Source organism: Sus scrofa, chromosome 13 (genome assembly GCF_054392235.1).
Source record: "Sus scrofa isolate SSC_HxYL_T2T_F1_AM1 chromosome 13, Sscrofa_HxYL_maternal_Yorkshire_Landrace_v2.0, whole genome shotgun sequence".
Lineage (NCBI taxonomy): Eukaryota > Metazoa > Chordata > Mammalia > Artiodactyla > Suidae > Sus > Sus scrofa.
In genome coordinates this window covers 125,473,135-125,494,375 of record NC_139395.1, presented here as the reverse complement: position 1 = coordinate 125,494,375, position 21,241 = coordinate 125,473,135, and the positions used below count along the sequence as shown (strand labels likewise).

The 21,241-nt window shown below is 37.1% G+C and overlaps 1 protein-coding gene across 10 annotated transcripts in view; it reads right to left on the bottom strand.

Moving 5' to 3' along the window:
- Nucleotides 1–21,241, bottom strand: part of FNDC3B (fibronectin type III domain containing 3B) — a 338,529-nt gene that overhangs the window by 154,438 nt on the left and 162,850 nt on the right. For all 10 annotated transcript variants that reach the window (XM_084990280.1, XM_021069801.2, XM_084990279.1 and 7 more), the window contains one exon: nucleotides 1,142–1,218. In XM_084990280.1, the coding sequence (XP_084846406.1) occupies nucleotides 1,142–1,218 (77 nt within the window). The remainder of the gene's footprint in view (nucleotides 1–1,141; nucleotides 1,219–21,241) is intronic.

Below are 21,241 nucleotides of genomic sequence, written 5' to 3'. Positions count from 1 at the left end.
GAACTAGATATTAGTATCCATGTTGTACATGAGAAAAACCAGGCACAGCATGATTAAAATGTACAACTAGTTCAACTGCAGAATCAAATTTGCATTCTGGTCTTTAATGCCATTATGTAGAGAATCATACAGAAGTTAGGTATGCTGTGAAATAAATATGGAAATAATGACCTATAAGAAACAGGTTATTAACAGATGCGAAAGGATTCAAGATACAAACAATATTTATTGAATACCTGCGGCTCTGCTTTAATACCTTCTGCCTGAGATAAGGAAATACATGTTAAGGCCGTGGAACAGTAACTGATACCTAATAGAAAAACCTCACTTAGCAATTAATGCTATTAATATTATCACCTCATTAAATCTTCCCAACAGTCCTGGGAGGTGAATACATTTATCCCCATTTGAGAGAAAAAAGGATGAAGTAAAGTTAAGCTAGCTCACACAAGGCCAGAGAACTACTGAGGGAAGTGGCAGGGGTGAAGAATACACAATTCTGAGCCTAAGAACTAAAATGGGTCTTTTCTTGTAGTTAACAGAGAAGGAAGGTAGTTCCCCGTATTGAGTTGAGATGCTCCACAGGGGTTTTAATAAACTAAGGAGAAAAATTGTAAAAGCCTGTCCCAATGGCCAGTGATGATCCTGGACGCCAGCAGGACAGAGTGCATGTGGACACATGTGAGCCCAAGCACATGCACATGCAGGCAGCATGCATGGGCAGCATAGCCAGCTTGCTGCAGGGGTGAGGAACACTGAGGAGCTGCAGACCTAAGTCCTCTGCGTTGCCGTGAGCTGTGGTATAGGTCACAGACATGGCTCGGATCCCGTGTTGCTGTGGCTCTGGTGAAGGCTGGTGGCTACAGCTCGGATTAGACCCCTAGCATGGGAACCTCCATATGCCGTGGGAGCGGCCCTTTTCTGGGAACCTAGAAAAGGCAAAAAGACAAAAAGACAAAAAGACAAAAAAAAAAAAAAAAAAAAAAAAAAGATTCAGGAAGGGCTGTGTGGTGCCACAAAAATGATAACTAGCATTAGCCTCACTAAATTAATCATGGAATAAGTTTTGAAGTTTCTAAGTCTCAACATATATTCTTTTGGAATAATGATAGTGAGTAGACAAGTTCATCAAATGGTTTACCTGTGAAATATAACCTGGAGGCACATGGATGGGAGGAATGGATCCATTGGGTGACATCATGGGAACTTCAGCAGGCCCTAAAAGAGGCAAAAGTAAGGCATTAAGAGCTGAAGAAATATACATTATTAAAATAATCATTGGCCTTCTTTAGTATTATCAAAACTAAAGAGAATTAATCATTTTTGACTATTCTCTCTTCAATAACTGGTAGATCTTACTTTAGACCCGAAATTGTAGGTGAAAAAAGAATTCTCCAGGTGCATAAGTCAGAGGAAGGGGAAGGAACACAGCTATGAGTCTCTTTATAAATATTTAATGATTCTCAAAACCTCAAGTTCCATAAACTAAGACTGCTTAGTTAAGAGTCTTTTTAAGTTTTGTTTTAGTTTAGTCTTTTTTTTTTTTTAGTTTTTTTATTAGTTTTGCCCTCTAATAAAGGGGCAAAAGAGGAATTTTTGCCTTTAAAAGAATGTATTACTAATACATGTTTAACCAAATAAACTTTTAAATGAGTTTGTTTCGGAGTTCCCCTCATGGCTCAGTGGTTAACGAACCCAACCAGCATCTATGAGGTTGTGGGTTCGATCCCTAGTCTCGCTCAGTGGGTTAAGTATCTGGCGTTGTTATGAGCTATGGTGCAGATCGCAGATGCGGCTCAGATCCCGTGTTGCTGTGGCTCTGGTGTAGGCCAGCAGCTGGCCTGGGAACTTCCATATGCCAGGGTGCGGAGAAAGGAAGGAAGGAAGGAAGGAGGGAAGGAAGGAAGGAAGGAAGGGAGTTTATTTCCTTTGGTTTAAAAAACTCCTATAAGGAGTTCCCATCATGACGAAACGGAAACGAATCTGACTAGGAACCATGAAGTTTCAGGTTTAATCCCTGGCCTCACTCAGTGGGTTAAGGATCTGGTGTTGCCATGAGCTGTGGTGTAGGTTGAAGAAGTGGCTCGGATCTGGCATGGCTGTGGCTGTGGCGTAGGTCAGGAGCTGTAGCTCCTCGACACCTAGCCTGGGAACCTCCATATGCCGTGGAGGTGTGGCCCTAAAAAGCAAAAAAACAAACAAACAAACAAAAAAAACCACCCAACAACCTCCTACAGACTTTGAGTTTATAATTATCATTTTGTTCATTATTTTCAATAAGTTACTGTAAATGTCATTAATTTGAAATAAAAGAAACCTTTAACATACTCCAACTGAATCTGGCATGTTTCTTATAAGGCAGGGGGTAAAACAGATCATATTTTAAAACTAGGCACTATTAGGAATACTCATATCAAATTTATTTGGATTATTTCAAAGTAAAGCATTCAATTAACAAGGCGTTCATTTCATAACAGTAGATTTAACAAATGTTAATCATATATCTAAGGCAAATAATGAAAGGCAAGTTGCCTAAGGCATAGTTTGAGTTAATATTTAATTACAGGTACACTGATTGTCCTAACATCAAAATCAACTTCCGACACCCTTCTAAAGATCCTATGATTAAATGGTTTCCCTGGAAGTGTAAGAACTTCACAGTCACTGGTTTTCAGTTTGATAGGTAGCTCTCCTATTTAGCAACCCATGTCCCAAATGTCAATCCAAAGCTGTGTTTCTAGTCTGAGATGTGGCTTCCTGGCCCCAAGTGCCCTGTTGTTTATTTGCTGTTTCCTAATGTGTGTTGTACTGCCCACAATGAAAATCGCTGTACTGTAACAAAAACCAAGAAAAATACAATGCTTTCCTTGGCAAAAGAAGAGAGATCCTGCCACCCAGTGCTGCATTACACATAAGCATGGTGCACCTTTCACCTAACAGTACAATCCAATGTTACAACCATTTCTCAGGAAAAGTAGAGAGACAGGGAGACTGGGGTTTCCATCATAAGGTCTATAAGCATAAGAAAAAAATTTTGGAGCAGCACAAAAAGACTCAAATGTTCATTTAACATTCCATACTCCTACAGTTCACTGCATCTTTATGGACAATATACTATCTGATACTCTCTAAACACAAAATACCACAATGATCCCTCCACATTGTAATCATTTAAAGCAAAGGAAGACAATGACTTAAGAATGGGTAATTCTATAACCCCATTGTATTTTTAAGTATGATTCAAACTAATACATCCACCAATCACTGAAGATATTTTCCAAATCCATCTTCTTAAGCAAACCCATCTTTCCAGTCAGCTCTGGCATTTTTGCCATAGCCATCAAGACATTTAGACATTTATTAAATATTTTTATTTGAATTAATTCACTCAAAAGAAACCACAGACAACTATTTGACCCTGAGCTTGAGTACTGTCTTTGAAATCCAAGGGTCAATGCACTAGGCTCTAAAAATAGGCATCAAGAGCATGGCCTCTGCCTTGTTTCGTTTCCCAGACCACTGTTCACACTGGTTATATGACTTTGGACAATTCACTAAGCCTTTCTGAGACTCACTTCCTAATGAGAATAACAACTCCTACCTTATAGGTTTGGGTTTAAAGATGAAATTCAATAATAAATGCAACATCACTTAGCGCAGTACATGGCACAATAATCACTCATCAAGATGTTAGTAATTTTTACAATTTCTTTATTTATAGCTTTTTGGTTTTCTTCTTGTTCTTTCTTTACAATTACATCTTAAGCACCATTTTTAAATAGTACATGTCCCTGTTACACATAAAAATCAACATGCATACACTTAGTACAATGTTGACTTAAAAGGAAAATCTTCCTCAACAGATAAATACCAAGTATTTCACTGTACGGAGTGTGAACAGAAATGCCACCATCTCAATAAAGTATTACTTTTTAATCACCAAAATGTATACCAGGCAAAACAGTCTCTTAACCCCAGGCATGACCCCTAAAACTGTTAAAGTCATTTGTATAAAATGCCTTAAAGAATGTGGGACAAGTAAATGATTTACAGCCAGAAAATGTTTTCTTCCTGGCCTTGATTTCAAAAGTTGCCAAATGACTTTAACATGCTTGTTCCCCCTTCCTCTTGTCACTGCCATCAAAACCCTTTCAAAGGGCGTTGCAAAATATACAGTAATGGTTTCGAAACTCAGCTCTGTCTTGGAACCCTAAGATTTCTATGCTTTCTGAAATAAACCACTGCACCCACAGGTATTCAGGAGTTAAAAATCAACAAAATGAAATTCCTTTCACAAAAATGGTGGGATAAGAAAAGTTACTGTCTCTGTAAATACTTATCTCCCAATCAGTGAGTTCACTGCCTCCTGATCAACTGTTTAGCGTTTGAAAATCTAATAATATTATTATCCTTCCCTAATTAAAACATAAATTCCTCTTTATAAATTTTTAGGCTTTTAGGACTACAAGGTTCCTTTAGATTTTTTAACCAATAACCTCACAACAGACAAGATGTAAAGGACATATAGCCCTAAAAATCTGGTAAAAAAAAATGGTACTTTATGGGAATTCCCCTCATGGTTCAGTGGACATGAATCTGACTAGCATCCATGAGGACACAGGTTCAATCCCTGGCCTTGCTCAGTGGGTTAAGGATCTGACATTTCCATGAGCTGTGGTATAGGTCGCAGACATGCCTCGGATTCTGTGTAGCTGTGGTTGTGGTGTAGTCCAGTCGTTACAGCTCCGATTTGACCCCTAGCCTGGGAACCTTCATATGCCTCTGGTACAGCCCTAAAACAACAACAATAACAACAATAACAAATGGTTCTTATCTTGTTCAAACCAACACTAGATATGTGAGGGGGAAAAAAATTTTAAAAGCCACACAAATCTCCCCCAAACAAATTTCCTTTCTGATTATATTGGGAAGTCATCAATCAAATAAACTTTTTTTTTGGTCTTTTTAGAGCCGTACCCATGGCATATGGAGATTCCCAGGCTAGGGGTCGAATTGGAGCTGCAGTCACTCCCCTACACCACAGTCACAGCAATAACAGATCCAAGCTGTGTCTGCAACCTACACCACAGCTCACGGCAATGCCGTATCCTTAACCCACGGAGCAAGGCCAGGGATCAAACCCACATCCTCATGGATCCTAGTCGGGTTCATTAACCACTAGGCCAAGAAGGGAACTCCAGATCTAGTAAACTTTTTGGAAAAAAATTAAAAAAAAAAATTTAAGGTATCTGGAACCCCCTTTAGTTAAACACTGTTGTTACATGAAGGTTGGTCTACACAATTATACATACACATAATTATGAACTTTGAAAACAAACATACACTTCCAAACTACTGTCAGATTTTTTTTTTTTTTTTTTGAGAATTAAGAAGCTCAGCTAGAGACCAAATGAACCCTTCCACAGACAGATAAAAGATGTCACATGTATAATTTCTAGAACTTGAACTAGAATGTTTACTAAAAGCCAAGTAATTCCATGAAAAAAGTGCTTTGGGAAATTTGATCAATTTCAGGTTTTAGGCTATGATTGCAACAGTTAAAAATTCCCTTTCTCTTCACTGAACAAGATATGAGACAGAAAAAAGAATTATGACCAGCTCAATGTCATTAAAAAAATTTTACTGCAACAGGCAAGGGCAGGGTTTAACATCTTAAAAGCCTGCTAGCATTTGTTAATGAACTGATTTTTCAATTACTTCTAATAAACTGTGAATAAGAAAGGCAGAAAAGCAGCTTAATTATTCAACCAACAGCAATACATGCAATGTCCCTACAACTTTATTCCCAGATCAAAAAGAGACTGAAAGGCAAGCCCAGCAATGTTGTCCTTTTAGGGCCACACATAGCTCACGGGGAGCTTCTGAGCCCCTGTCAAGGATGGAGGCCATTCTGCTTCACTCTGCTTTTTCCCTGCTAGCAGAGATCCCCCAGAGCCCAGACATCTAGACAGCCATAGCTCTGATACTATATTCAGAATAGTCACCCATTCCGGAGAAGGGTTAACTAGACTGATTGGAGGAGAACATACAAATGAGGTTTAGACATCTGAAAGTGGTAGAAAATGGGAATCCAGGGTATAAATTACCATTTAAACCAATCTTAGAAATAGACTAGCTATAAATAATTAATTCTACCACAATTTTGACATTTTTGAAAAGGTATTTTTATAAGGTGAATATTTACCACTAGGCAAACAAGTAGTGAATAAATAGAATGTTATGTATCAAATGTTAAATAGTATTTGTCTATGAACTCGTACTTGTGTGCCCAAATAGTTATTTTCAACAATAGTCATTAGCAGCAATAGATCACATTCTTATCTTCTTAACTTAAATATTATCTTGTTCAAAACGGATGTAAGGGGAACAGGATGTAGGAAGACTGGGATCACAACATAGCAAGATAAAGAAAACTAATGAGAAAATAAAGCAAAGGTAAAATATTGATGTTATAAAATTCAATAAACCCTATTTTTAATAGAAAGGACCCCTGAGTCTTTCTAAACAGCCAAAGGAAAATTTCTTGCTGGCTGAAGTAGTCATAAAGATAAGGATACAGCTAGTAGATAAACAGATAATCATGGCGAAAGGAATTAGTAGAACAATCAGTCTAAATAAAAGTATAAATGCATTATTCACTATGCATCTAAGATAATACAAAATGTGAGGTCTTCTGGTGAAGCCTGTGAATGTCAAATAATGACTCTCCAATTTTTCATGGTGACTCAAGACATGTAGATGAGCTAATACACTGCGTAGGCACTTTGGGGAATATTCATTTATTTAAAAAGTTATTTAACACTAATAAATCCCACAAGAGAATAAAAGGAATACAAAGATAATAAAACAAAGCACAGATCCTAATCTATGCTGAAACCCAAGTGTAGTGGTTCTTAAAATTTAGTATGCATGAAAATCATCCGAGTTTCTTAAAATCCAGACTGCTAAACTCCACTTCCTAGAGTTTCAGAATCAGAAGATCTAAGGTGGGTCCTAAGAGTTATCATTTCTAACAAGTTCTCAGGTGATACCCTCTGACTTAGTAGGTTAAAAGACAATAAGCATCCACAGTTAATGATACATTTAACGGTTACAAGACTGAAAGCTTTCCCCTAACATGATGGAAAAGATAAGGATGCCCCCTTTCATCACCACTGTTCAATATTGTCCTGGAAATCCTAGCTAGAAGAATTAGGGAGGGGGTTATCCAAAAGAAATAAAACTGTATTCACAGATGACATAGTCCTATACAAAGAAAATCACAAAGATTCCACAGAACAAAAACTATTAGAGCTAAAAGACAAATTCAGTAAATTTATAGGGTACGAGAGCAATGCACAAGTCAAGTGTGCTTCTATGCACCCTCAATGAACAATCTGAAAAGGAAATTAAGAACACAATTCTATTTACAACAATATCCAAAAGAACAAAATACCTAGGGATAATTTAATCAAGGGTGTGAAAGACTTACTCACTTAAATTACAAAATACTGCCAAAAGAAACTAAAGACAACCTAAATAAACGGAACCAAAGAACACCTAAACAAAGACATGGATTGGAAGGCTTAATATCATTAAAAAGGCAATACTGTGCAAAGCGATCTATGAGTCAATGTAATCTCTATCAAAATTCCAACAGTCTTTTCAGCAAAAATGGAAAAGTCAGTCCTCAAATTCATATGAAATTGCAAGGAGCCCTGAATAGACAATAAGAACCAATTTGGACCCCTACCCAACACCATGTACAAAATTTAGACCTAAGTATAAGAGCTAACCATAAAATTTTTAGAAGAAAACATAGATGTATTTTCAAGATATTGCATTTGGCAACAGATTCTTAGATATGACACCAAAAGTACAAACAACAAAAGAAAGAAAAAAGTGAACTTCATAAAACTTAAAAACTTTTGTGGAAAGGACATTATTAATAAACTGAAAAGACAGCCTATAAAATGGGGGAAAATATTTACAAATTCTCCATCTTATAAGGAACTAGTATCCTAAATATATATATAGATAATTCTTACAACTCAAGAAAAAGACAAACAACCGAATTTTTTAAAGTGGTAAAGGGCTTAAGCAGACATTTTACCAAAGAAGATATACAAACAGTCAACAAATATATGAGAAAATGTTCACAACATCATTAGTCATCAGGGAAACACAAATCAAAACCACAGTGAGGTACCACTTCACACCCACTACAATGGCTATTTTCAGAAAAATGGAAAATATGTTGGTGAGGATGTGGAAAGACCGGAACTCTTGTACAACTGCTGGTAGGAATGTAAAACAATACAGCTGCTGTGAAAAAGTTTGTTCTTTCCCAAAAAGTTAAACAGAAAAGTACCATAAGACCTATCAATACCACGTCTAGGTATAATATACCCAGAAGTATTGAACACTGGGACCCAAAACAAATACATGTACACACATGTACACAGCAGCACTATTCACAACAGCCAAAAGGTAGAAACAGCCAAAAGGTCCATCAGAGGATGAAGGGGTAAATACAGTATGATACAATACACTCATGGGAATATTACTCAGCCATAAAAAGGAAGGGAGTACTGATACATGCTACAAGGTGGAAAACCTTGAAACATTATGCTAAGTGAAAAAAGCCATACACAAAAGGTCACATATTATTTGATTCTATATATATATGAAATATTCAGAATAAATAGATCTTACAGAGACAGGAACTCAGATTTGTAGATTCCAAGGGCTGAGGGGTGGGAGGGATATGGGAAGCAAGTGCATAGTAAGTGCAGGGTTTCCTTTTGGGGTGATGAAAATGTTTTAGAACTGGATAGAAATAGTGATTGCACAACACTGTAACTATACTAAATATCAATGAATTAAAATAGCTAACTTTATGTAATTAGTAATTAATAGTTAATGCATGCATTTCATTTCAATAAAGATATTTTAATGTTGAGCACATAACCAAAGAACTATAAGATAGTAAAACTGGGGTTACTAATACACTACCAAAAATCAACTGAACATAAATCTAGAGCATATCTTCATTTCTCATACATTAATTTTTGGGAAGATGCTGCTTCTAGATACTTGGCTACGCAAAAACCAGTAAGATGACTGATAGTCTCATTAGGAGGGTATAGACATATAAAAAAATAAACACAAGGAGGTATTTCAGGCACTGTCTAAATTCAGCAAATTTTAAAAGATTATCATCCTATGGTTACATTAATAATTATAGAAATGAGTGGTTAGAAGGCCCTTAGGATTTAGTACAGGTCTAAATTTAGTACAGTTTTACATGTAAGAAAACTGAGGCCCAGAAGCCAAGAGGCAGGTGATGGAACAACAGGGTCTAGAAGTCAGTCTTTCTAGTTTTTAGCCCAATGTGCTTGCCTTCAGGAGTAAGATTTGTTGCTTCTTAAAATGCTGTTGCTAAATCGTTTTCTCTCAAAGTGTAATTTTCTTATACAGCCAGGTAGAGAGGGCACAATTCTATGGCTCAGATACATTGGTCTCTCCAATCTGTAACTACTTCTTCCCAAAGGCATCCTACCAGAGAGGAAACACTGGGAAGAGTAGAATCTGAGCAGTGCAAAGAATATAAGCCTTGGAGCCTGTGAGGCCTGGGTTTGAATTGTGAACACTACCACTTTCTAGGGTGACCTTGGCAAGTTACTGAAAATCTGACAGATCACCACTTTTCTGACCTATGAAAAGGGATGACAAGAGCTACTTTCAAGGGTTATACGGAGGACTAGAAGTTGTAATGATGCATTATAAAGTGTCTTGCACCATGCCATGTCAAATAACGGTATTTAAACAACAGCTTTAAGGAGTTCCCGCTGTAGCACAGTGGGTTAATGATCCAGTGACATTTCTGTGGCGGTGCGGGTTCAATTCCTGGCCCAGCACAGTGAGTTAAGCAGCTGCAGCTCAGATTTGATCCCTTCCTGGGAACTTCCATGTGCCACAGGCCGAAAAATAAAAAATAAATAGATAGAAAATAAAAATTAGGAGTTCCCGCTGCGGCGCAGCAGAAATGAATCTGACTAGGAACCATGAGGTTGCCAGTTCGTTCCCTGGCTCAGTGGGCTGAGGATCCGGTGTCGCTGTGAGCTGTGATGTAGGTCACAGATGCGGCTCTGATCCAGTGTTGCTGTGGCTGTGGCATAGGCTAGCAGCTACAGCTTCGATTAGACCCCTAGACTGAACATCCATAAACCTCGGGTGCAGTCCTAAAAAGACAAAAGACCAAAAAAATAAATAAAATAAATACAAATTAAATAAAAACAACACTGTGCCATGAAGAAAAAATACTATATGAATGAACAAAGAGGTTAATAGAGACTAGGCATTTACCAGAGACAAATGAAGAGTTACATGATTTCTCAAATGAGCAAATTAGTTGTTTTTTCCCTAACAGTTTTTCCTCCAAAAATTGTTTTTCAGAATAATATTCCCCTTTTTAAAATGTAATGAATTATGATTTAAAAACAGGGAACAAATAATAAAAGGGAAAGATGGCTGCTTCCCCATACTTATCTACTTTCCCAACCCTAATCCTAGCCCTCTACCTCTTCCAAAACTGTTATCATTCCCTAATTTCTAGGAAACCTTAGAAACTCGGATGTGCCTAACTTTCTAAATGTCTGGACAACTCTAAATCAAGGGATCAGCTCTTGTTTTCTGAAAGTCAATCCTCTACACCTCTCTGACACTGGCTTTATTACAAGAATTTCTGATCTGGCTCAGCTACTGTCCTTAAAAGTAGCAGGTGACAATAACAACAAATTGCCCAATGACTAAAATACACCTGCTAAACTCTTCCTGAAGTAAATCACTACCAAGAACCAGAACTGAGCTGCTACATAATGGGTCACCACCATCTTATCATTTGACCACTTCAAAACGTAAGAAGATGCTACATTAGTTAAATCTGCTTTGCCTTTTTGAAAGGCAAGTCTTTTCTTTCCAAGTATTCCTCTCTGAACTTATTTTGCTACTTAGCTGTTACAGGGCATCAGGGGTAGAGAGACAAGAGTTTAATTCTCACCTAAGACTAAAACTTTATACTTCCATACGCTGCAGGTGCAGCCCTAAAAAGCAAAAACAAACAAACAAACAAACTATATACTTACTGAGTGATTATAGAGTGCTTTTCTTATATTAATATTTAATTGTATTTAATTCAATAAACACTGAACAAGAAGCTATAAGGGATTAAAAGCCACTCAGAAGATTTTACAACATATACATTACTAATAAACTACTACATAAATAAGCAGCAATTTTCTTTTATTAGAGGCCAAGAACTCTGAAGCTAGACAATAAAAATTTTAATCCATGAGGTAGGTGGTGATAACACCACTCTGTTACCTCACCACCCATCAATCATAAGAAAGTCATACACCCTGCATCCCTCACCCTAAATTTTGCCTATTAAAAATTTCTCCCCCAAACCTTTTGGGCAGTTCAGCATTTCTGAGCACAAGCTACCCTTTCCCCTTGCTTGGCCCTGAAATAAACCTTTCTCTGCTCAAACCAACTAACCAATCAACAAACCTCCCAGTGACTGGCTATGAATGGTAAAAGAAGTTGGTGAATCCATTCACAAACAAGCCTGATGGCTATAGTTTTAAAAAGAACTTGATTTAAATTCAGGGCTACAGAAATACAAGTTTTAAGACTGTCAAAGATATCTGGTACCAGAAGAGGAACTGGTAATACAGTCTTCAACTCCTGATTTTACAACTCCTGGTTATTGCTTTGTTCAGTTCAACAAACTTTCACTGAACCCAATCTAGTTGCCAGACCCTTTGCAGGATGCCAAGGACACAATGACATTGAAGAGAACAGGCATTTCTGTTCTTAATTATGGAGAGAATGGCATGCACAATGAGTAATGCACAGGTGCACAGAAGTGCGGGAGGAGGGGGAAACCCAGATTTGGGTCCTGCTTTTGGCTTGAGGTTTCTGAAACAGACACTGCGTATCTCAGTGTGGAGTCAGGCATGTAGCCCAGACATTGAAAACAGCAGGAGCATTTGGTAAGAGTCTAGTCTAGCAATAGAAATGATTGAAGAATTATGTAGGAGGCCTATGAAAAATGGTTCTTAAAGTTCATCTCTGGACAAAACAAAACAGCAAGTTCATTATATCCAGCCTGAAGCTGGATCTCCCAAGATCTCAGGGCCCTACTCCTCACATTAAACTTCATCACCCTATCCAAATGGAACATAACTTAGACCACAAATGAAAACACTCAGATACACTTATCTAAATGAACCCTAAGATTCACTTTCTTTGTTTTGATTTTTAATGGCAGATTTTAATGGCAGATAATCCATGGATTTGCTTATTTGTAGTTAAACCAGACCTTATACATTCCAAAACTCCGAGGAATGATACAAATACAATTCAGTAATACTGAGGTTGGGCTTCGGATATTTTACAAAGAAAACTTCCTGCAAACATTAACACCAAAATTAAAATAAAGGCATCAAAAAGGGCATTCTTCAAAGCTTTTTAAAGTAAAATTTTCCTAGCATGTTTTCTCTATGCCCATAAAGGGCATCAGAGAGCCCTCACTTTCTCATACAGGGTAATGAGGACCATTCTGCCCAACTACTGGTATTCTAGCTAATAACAAATTCAAGAGGAAGGTGCCAAAAAAAAAAGAAAAAAACCCAAAAAACAAAAACAGTTGGAATGGGTGAGCATAATTTCAGTGAAACCCTCCAAGAGAGTCTTGTTGAGGGTAAAATTTTGTTAGAGCTGAGTATTTTAAATTTTGTTTTAAATGTCTTGAGATAAAACAAAAACTGATGTTTTTAAGAAATGTCCATTAATTCTGTGCAGAAAAAAAAAAGAAAGATTATTCATTAAAAGGCTATATAACAGAGACAGCAACTAAGCAACGTGCCAGCAGGAATGGGGCAGAACTTATTCACTGAGGCCCTGCGTATTTTAAAGGGGTCGCTTTCATTCTCTCACCCACTTTCTCTGCTCTCAGAAAGGGTTATGAAAGGGAAGAGGGATGAATAAAACCTTGTCCACTCTTCTGCCCCAGACCTCAACTCCCACCCCAGCCTGCCTTCTCCTGGGAAGTTCAGAACAGCAAGCAAAAGACAGGACAGCAAATAGATATTTTCATAACAATTCTGTGAAGAACACAGGGGCAAATGGGCACTTCCTATTTTATTTGTGTTCTGCTTTACAAGTCCAAGGTCATGCTCTAGAGAGGCAAGTTTGAAAATAGTACTGAAATTATTAACCTGACAACAATACGTGACTGCATTCCTCTCAAGATCTGGTTTACATTATTCATCTGTTAGAAATGAAAGAACATTAAAACACTGCCCACCTGAAAGCTGAATTACAAATAATAATAATGCATAGCTTTACCAACATATCATTACACAGTATACTGAGAGAGTTCAATTATCCATTGCTCTGATGAGGTTTACAAAGCAAACCACAGAGGATCCCTTGCAACTGCCCTCAAGACTGGCTCTCGCCTCCGCCAACCCATGAGAGTGAGTGCCAGAAAGGAAGTCTTTGACAACATTCTAAAGGCATTTTATAGACAACATTCCAACATGGCTTACTACCTTGGTTCTTTCAACTGGTGCACCTCAAAAAAAGGAAAGAGCAAGGGAGAAATGTCTGGGATCCATGGATTAGAAATGCTAAAGAAAACCAATAGCTATTATGGAAGTAGAAAAAAAGATAAGCCAAATGTTGCATAGCACACAAATCATAGTTTATCTACCTGATGCCACTTTTCCTCCAATCAATAAGGCTATTCACTCACTAACAATCACACAATTTCAGGCTAGAAGCTGCCTCTCAACCAAAGACCAGCAATCTTCTGAAATTAACTTAATTTTACAAAAGTGTTTTGATTGCTAATAAAAATTCTCTCAATTGTCCAGTGGCTGGGACCTAATAATGGGGTTTGAGATAACTAGCTCAATTTATAGTTCTAGTCTCTACCCTACCTAAACCATGTAGAGGAGGCCAAGAGAATACATGAGAGTTCCTTTAGACCAGACATGTCGACACAGCTTGTTGCTCCTACTCTTTTGTTTGTATGTGAAAAACAAAGGGCAGGCTGAGATTGACAGTAAACAACAACTACACATAGTTAGACTCTCCCATTTGAAGTCTGATCAAACGCAGTCAGTAAACACCTCCAAGTACCTGCAGGAAGGTTAGGTCACCCTGGCCAGTTATTTTCTTAGCTATAAAAATGAGCTGACACAGTTATTGTTCAAGGGGAAGCTGACTGCTTTATGGCATGGATGCTTTCTGGTCCTGGCACATTGGTTCAACAGAAACAAATCATGTTACTGAGCAGGCTACAATTTCACTTTCAAATATCAAGCCTTACTTTACAAAGGGGAGGCTGAGACAAATGAAAATGGAAGGTTTAAGCCTGGGGAACAGACTGTCAGAAAGCTCTCCTAGCCAATTAACTGCTGTCTTTCCTGAGCTAAAACAAACAAACAAACAAAAACAGCAAGCTTCTCAAGAGACTGATAAATGATACATTTTAAGGGTACCTCATCCAGACAACTACAAACTAATCAGGGGTGGTCAAGACCAGGACATATTAGGGTAGGTAAGAAGGGGAAAATGCAAAATTATCAACATTTTCAATTAAAAAAATCAGAACAAGAATTTCACATATGGTCCCATCAATGGTTGAACAGCAATATAGCCACAGATATATGCAGTATACAAACATGAGCAATTCATAAATCTCTTCTTCGCAAAATGTTCACATTCTACTCCAGACACTCCCACTCAGATTAAACTGTAAGCATCAGAAGACGTGAATACCTGTCTTTTCCATCTCCTTATCTCCATTATTGCCTTTGAGAAACCATTCAAAGGCAGTTTTGACTTCTCTTCCCCTTGATTTCACCTATAAAATAATTCCTATGTGCACATATCCTAAGGTCCATCCAATAAGATACACCTTCAGCCGCATACTTAACAAGTGATCACTTTCACTTTTAAAAGAACAAAACAACATCAAAATATCTGATTAAAAATTTTCTGGTCACAGATATGAGATCCCAATCTGTTAGGCAATGAGTCATTAGAACAAAGTGAGTATCAAATAATAAGGGGAAGAAAGAAACAGTTTGGGGCAGAAAGTTGAACCTTCTCCTTGAAAAGAGAATAGGAACTAGACAGATACCTAATATGAAAGAAGGGGAAAGCAAACAGGAGGAAACAATCTGGTGGGCTGGGGGGAAAACTTCAAACCAGACAGAAAAACCAGGCACAGAAAATACATGGCCCCAATTAATCTTAATTGTTTTCCAATTCAATGTGATGCATGAAAAGATCTGTGATGAAAGTAGGCATGTGATATTCAAAAAAGCAACTCCAAAAAAACATCTTAGGAATCTAGGGGCTGCTCAGTGGTCCATTTCAGCTTTTAACTGGTATTCTTAACTCTTCTCTTCAGCCTGGCCCATCAAAACCAACTGGAGCTCAGCTGGAGATATGGGAGCCAATTCACAGGGCCTTGGCTAAGTCATCTGACTATGCATATTAATTGCCACAAATGCAACATAAAAAAAAAGGAACCAGATGATTTCCATGCTTTCTTCTACAGCAGTAGGTTACATGGCATTGATGTCTCTTAGGTCCATGCTTGCAAATTCTAGAAAACAGCTACTGGCTAACAATCCCTAAAATCCTTCCAGCTGTGTGTGAGCCTCAAATGTGAATTACATTAGAATCTCTGAGGCTTTTTGAAAATTTAAGTTCCCAGACCTCTAAATATGCTTTTTTCCACAGGCTGACCATCTCTTCCTTCCTCACCCTTCAACCATACACCATACATCCCCCACTGATTTTGATGTACATGCTATATGGACCAGTCAGAAGAATAATGACCTAGAAAGAATGCAAGAAAATATATAAGTAAAGGAGAGGGGGGAAAAAGCACAATCGAAATCCTTGAAGCACATCTCATTTGTACTTACTTTAAGCTAAATTAGCTGAATCTTAATTTCAGCACAGTGTTTAAAAGTGAATAGGGAAAAAAACCAAGTTCCATAAATTTTATCCCCAATTAATGGGGTATTTAATTAAATATATATCTACAATGACTATAATTTGGCTAAAAATAGTCCTCCAGCTTTAGTCATAATAAAAGAACTATTATTATACGTCTATAGCAACAACAAAATGATCACAGAATTTTATGTTATATAGAATAAGCATTCTACTGAAAAGCAGCCTCTGCAAGTAATGCATTTATTTATATGATTACTGGGTACCAGTGATGGTTTATATGAAACTCTATGCACCTAAAAATAAATCTTTTTAATGGCTTTTAGTTGACAACCAAGATCACAGAATCAAAATTCCCTTAGGGATGGGAATTTGAGATCATTGGTGTTAGAATCCGCACTATAGTCATTATTTAAATAATTGCATCTTCACATTTATATGCTATGAGTAGCCTTCAGTTATATTACATGAAATCATTTAGCTATTATAGTTACTTTTTTTAGGTATATATTTCATATTGTCATATGAAATCGTAGCATAAAGCTCACCCCATATGAAGCAGTCTCATTATCTGCAACTATAACCCGAAGGTTTTTGCAACAAGACAGTCAGGCATTAAAAGACACATTTGATTTAATCAAGATACTTTCTTGCTTTCAGAGAAACCTAACTTTTGCAAATGTGACAATGGCAAAATTTCAACTCTCTAAGAATGTGTATAAAAATAATGACAATAATGCTACATATGGGTAACATATCTAAAAAAGCAAATAACTTCTCAGCTGGTATTTCTCTTGCTTGAGCCAGGAAAATGAATGTCTTCATCCCTAAAGCCCTGGTTTTATTCTTCTTAACATTTATACCTATTTGAATATTCATAAGCAAATCTTCATTTTTGCATGTGGCTACAAAGTTTTTCAAAGAGTACTACAAAAATGTAAATTTTATGAAAAATAATTTTCTTAAATCCTAAAACAGTCTAATACTGACTCATTTTACTGAAACACATCAATCATTTTGATGGCTTTTATTTTATCACTCCCTACCCATTTCCCCTCCCCAACAAAAAGAATGAAAAAAGCAAAAGCTTATAAACCTAGCAGCAAGGCTTGTAACTAACCTCTGGCTTAGCTAAATTTCAGGAATTTTTTTTGAAAGTGTCAGTATAATCTGTCAGATATTCTGGAAAGGTTTCTCAGGGATGCTTGATTCTATTTGAATTTACTATTTTAAAAAACAAAATTTTCCTTTTTGAGAACTTGTGTCTTTACCCCACTCTACAGGTTTTTCATGAACACTGTTTGCAATATAACCATACTGCTATAACCTACAGAACTCCAGAGGAATTACCCATTCAAAAAATTAAATTTAAATTTATCTGTGGTTATTAGTGGTTCAAAGTCCAGAATCTAGTAAGAAAAAGGGGAAAAAATGATATATCTTATTATGTGTAGTAAAAGGGCATTTTAAAATAAATATCATATTTCACCAAGTCTAAGATACCAACAATAACATACTACGTAACTTTATATGCTATTTTTAAAAAGGCCTTCAATTGACATTCAATCAATTGTGAAGATGTATGCCAATTTAAACGATGCTAAAATGGGAATAGAAATGTGCTTTTTAAAATTCATGAAATACAGTACAGTCTGAGAAGAAACTAAAAGAAATCAGAAAGTTTATAATCCCAACCTGTAGACCTGCCCAATGACACAGTGGATATTTAAGAGTTTTGTCAACACAATCACAAAAATTCCATTAAAAACTCGATTTGGATGTATCAGAAAATCCGGCTTTAAGTCTAATGACTCAGAAATTACCAAAATTCATTTCTTGCACAACTTATAATTACAGAATAGCTTACTGAAATAAATGCACCCTACCCTACCTTTCTTTTTCCTTTAGCTTCAAATTCAGATTGGTTCAAAACTCCTTTTGTTGTTGTTGTTGTTGTTGTCTTTTTGCCATTTCTTGGGCCACTCCTGCGACATATGGAGGTTCCCAGGCTAGGGGTCTAATCAGAGCTGCAGCTGCCAGCCCACACCAGAGCCACAGCAACGCGGGATCCGGGCTGCGTCTGCGACCTACACCACAGCTCACAGCTCAGGGAAACGCCGGATCGTTAACCTACTGAGCAAGGGCAGGAACCGAACCCGCAACCTCATGGTTCCTAGTCGGATTCGTTAACCACTGCACCATGACGGGAACTCCTGGTTCAAAACTCTTAAGGCGATTGTTCAACAAAGTAAAAAAAAATTTACTTTTAAAAAAGTTTAATATCCTTGGACAGAATGAGGGTAAACAGTGCTAGGAAAGTTTGGTCATGCCACGAACTCAGCAATACATCTGATTTGCATTAAAATACCATGTCTTACAAATATACAAATAAAATGCCATGCTTTCTAAAACTCATTCTTAGCATAATGAAAAATACTGCTTTATTCCATGTTTTAAACAGTTCTACATTCCCCTTAGTCTCATTAACTCTTATAATAGAATAACCAATAAACCAATTAACACTTTCTGCTTAAAAAAATAATTTATATTTTGTCTTCTCCGTTTGCTCCCCACCTGCTTTCCTACACCCCACCCTGCACACCTCTAGAAGAAGTGGGCTTATATATGGGGAGAGGCTTAAAATAAATTCACTTTTTTTTTTTGCTTTTGAGGGCCGAACCTGAGGCATATGAAAGTTCCCAGGCTAGGGGTCCAATTGGACCAGCAATTGCCGGCCTATGGTTCAGCCATGGCCACAGCAAATCCCAACCTTGTCTGCGACCCTCACCACAGCTCATGGCAGCAGTGGATCCTTAACCCACTAGGCGGGACCAGGGATCGTACCCGCACCCTCGTGGATACTAGTTGGGTTCATTCTGGTTGAGCCACAATGGGAACTCCAAAATAAATTCACATATTATTAGCCATGTTTTGAAAAAGCCTGTTCTGACAGTAGACAGCATGTCAACCTAATCTACGACTGCACAGTAATTAAAGCCCTAACCAGCATTGTTCTCCAGCCGTTAGGAGAAATGCCAGATTCCTTTAATTTGTGCTTCATCACTCCCTGTTTTCTTTGTCCCAGGTGCTCATATCATAATATTCTTATTAATGTCAGCCAAAGGAAAGGAAGAAATAAAGCCTCAACTTCTTAAATGCCAATGTGCAGTCCTAACCTGGGCTTTAAAGAATGAGATTTACCAGAAAGTCAAAAAGAAAAAAAAAAAAAACTCCCGAAAAACCCTGGGAAAAGAATCACTGTTAAAGATAATGTTTACTTAGTTACCTTTTAATGTCCTAATTTTACTAAATTCACTACTCACAAATGATTCAATACGTCTGGAAGAGTCTAGCTTATTAGAACTTATCAAACAGACATATAACAAAATCTGAGGCATATGTATACAGAAGCAAAAAGTGGTCAAATCTGATCCACAATTGCTTTGGGTATTTTTTTCCCTGTAAATTCTATTTCTTATTTGATATTCATTGCTCCTTAATGATTTACTCAATGATTGGGAAGCAAGTGCTAAACTGTTAAAGTTATTTCTACTTCCAAGTGGCTATCAGGCAAAAGCAACACAAAACAAAATTTCCAGTTTCTTCAGGTTTTTACACAAATTGACATCTGAGTCATGATTTACAGACTAATCGTACACCAAACAGAAAAAGGCTGCTGAAAACTGCCAGAATATTAAGGTGGTGATTGTACGTGGTCATTCAGCAAGCTGGGGCTGGCAATTCTGCAGGCGTGAAGTCACCACTCTAAGGAGCTCTTCAGTGGGACAACTGGTGATCCCCTCAAAAACAGGCAAAATAGATCCCAGACATATAAAGTAAACAAAACTAACAAAGCCCACAAGGGCCAAAACAAAGAGTCCTTTAGGTAATCAGGAGAGGCAAAAAGCTGAGCTACTCTTTTCTGTCGTAATTTCTCTTTTAGGAGTTCCCGTCGTGGCGCAGCAGAAATCCACTAGGAACCATGAGGTTGCGGGTTTGATCCCTGGTCTTGTTCAGTGGGTGAAGGATCCAGTGTTGCCATGAGCTGTGGTGTAGGTCACAGACATGGCTCGGATCTAGCACTGCTGTGGCTCTGGCGTAGGCCAGCAGATGTAGCGCCGATTGGACCCCTGGCCTGGGAATCTCCATATGTTGTAGGTGTGGCCCTTAAAAAAGAAAAAAAAAAGGGGGGGGGGACAAAAGACCAAATAATAATAATAATTTCTCTTTCAAAAGAAGGGAACTTTGAACATATTTTCATTATAGAGCAAACTTAATTCTAAAACATCTGGATTGGTTTCACATGCTCAACACATTTACAAAAAAATTTTAATTCAGCCACAGTATTTATAAACTACATAAAACATAACAATGCAGTATGATCTACTTTGTAAAATAACTGATTTCCTGGATATACAGTCTCTAGAATACACTTCTAAACAAACTTTCTTTTTGATGTGGACTCCTAGAAATGAATGACAAAACTTGTTTTATGTTATTCATGTACTATTTTGACTCCTATTCAGAAGCTGTACGACCTCCTTTTCACCTGGCGCACCATTTCAGATTACTAGTAAATACCAAACATGGCATTAATGAGTGGCAATAAATATAACTCCTAAAAAAAATCATCTTAAACTAGCCAATTTCAATCAGCTCTACAGTCTCTTGAGAACAGCTAATTTATGCTGCCAGTAGTCATATTACCACACAGTAGTAAAAATTAGTCTAAAAACAGTCTTTTCAAGCCTTATCCTCCTCCTTTCTCCTTCCCTCATCATATCATAAAGAAATATATGGTTGTATAATTTATGTATGTACTTCTCATTTTTATATACAGCATACAAGTATATGTAAATATCCTGATTTTATACTGATGCTTCCTAATGTTTTATTAGCTTCAAATTTAAAATAAAAATGTCAATTGAGGGGTTAACAAAATATATAACCCACCTACTTACTAAGTCACACTGTAAATCAATCAATTCATAATAATTCAAGGAACTTAAATATGAACTCTGTGATAAAAACAGATATAGGAGAAGGGCAAATTCTTTTACCTATAGAACACATTATCTTTCTGAAGTGATCTCAGCTTCCTAGTATTTGGATTTTGAATAACTTTTAATTTTTTATTTTTTACTAAAGTATAGTTGACTTATGATGTGCTGATTTCTACTGTACAGAAATTGTACTT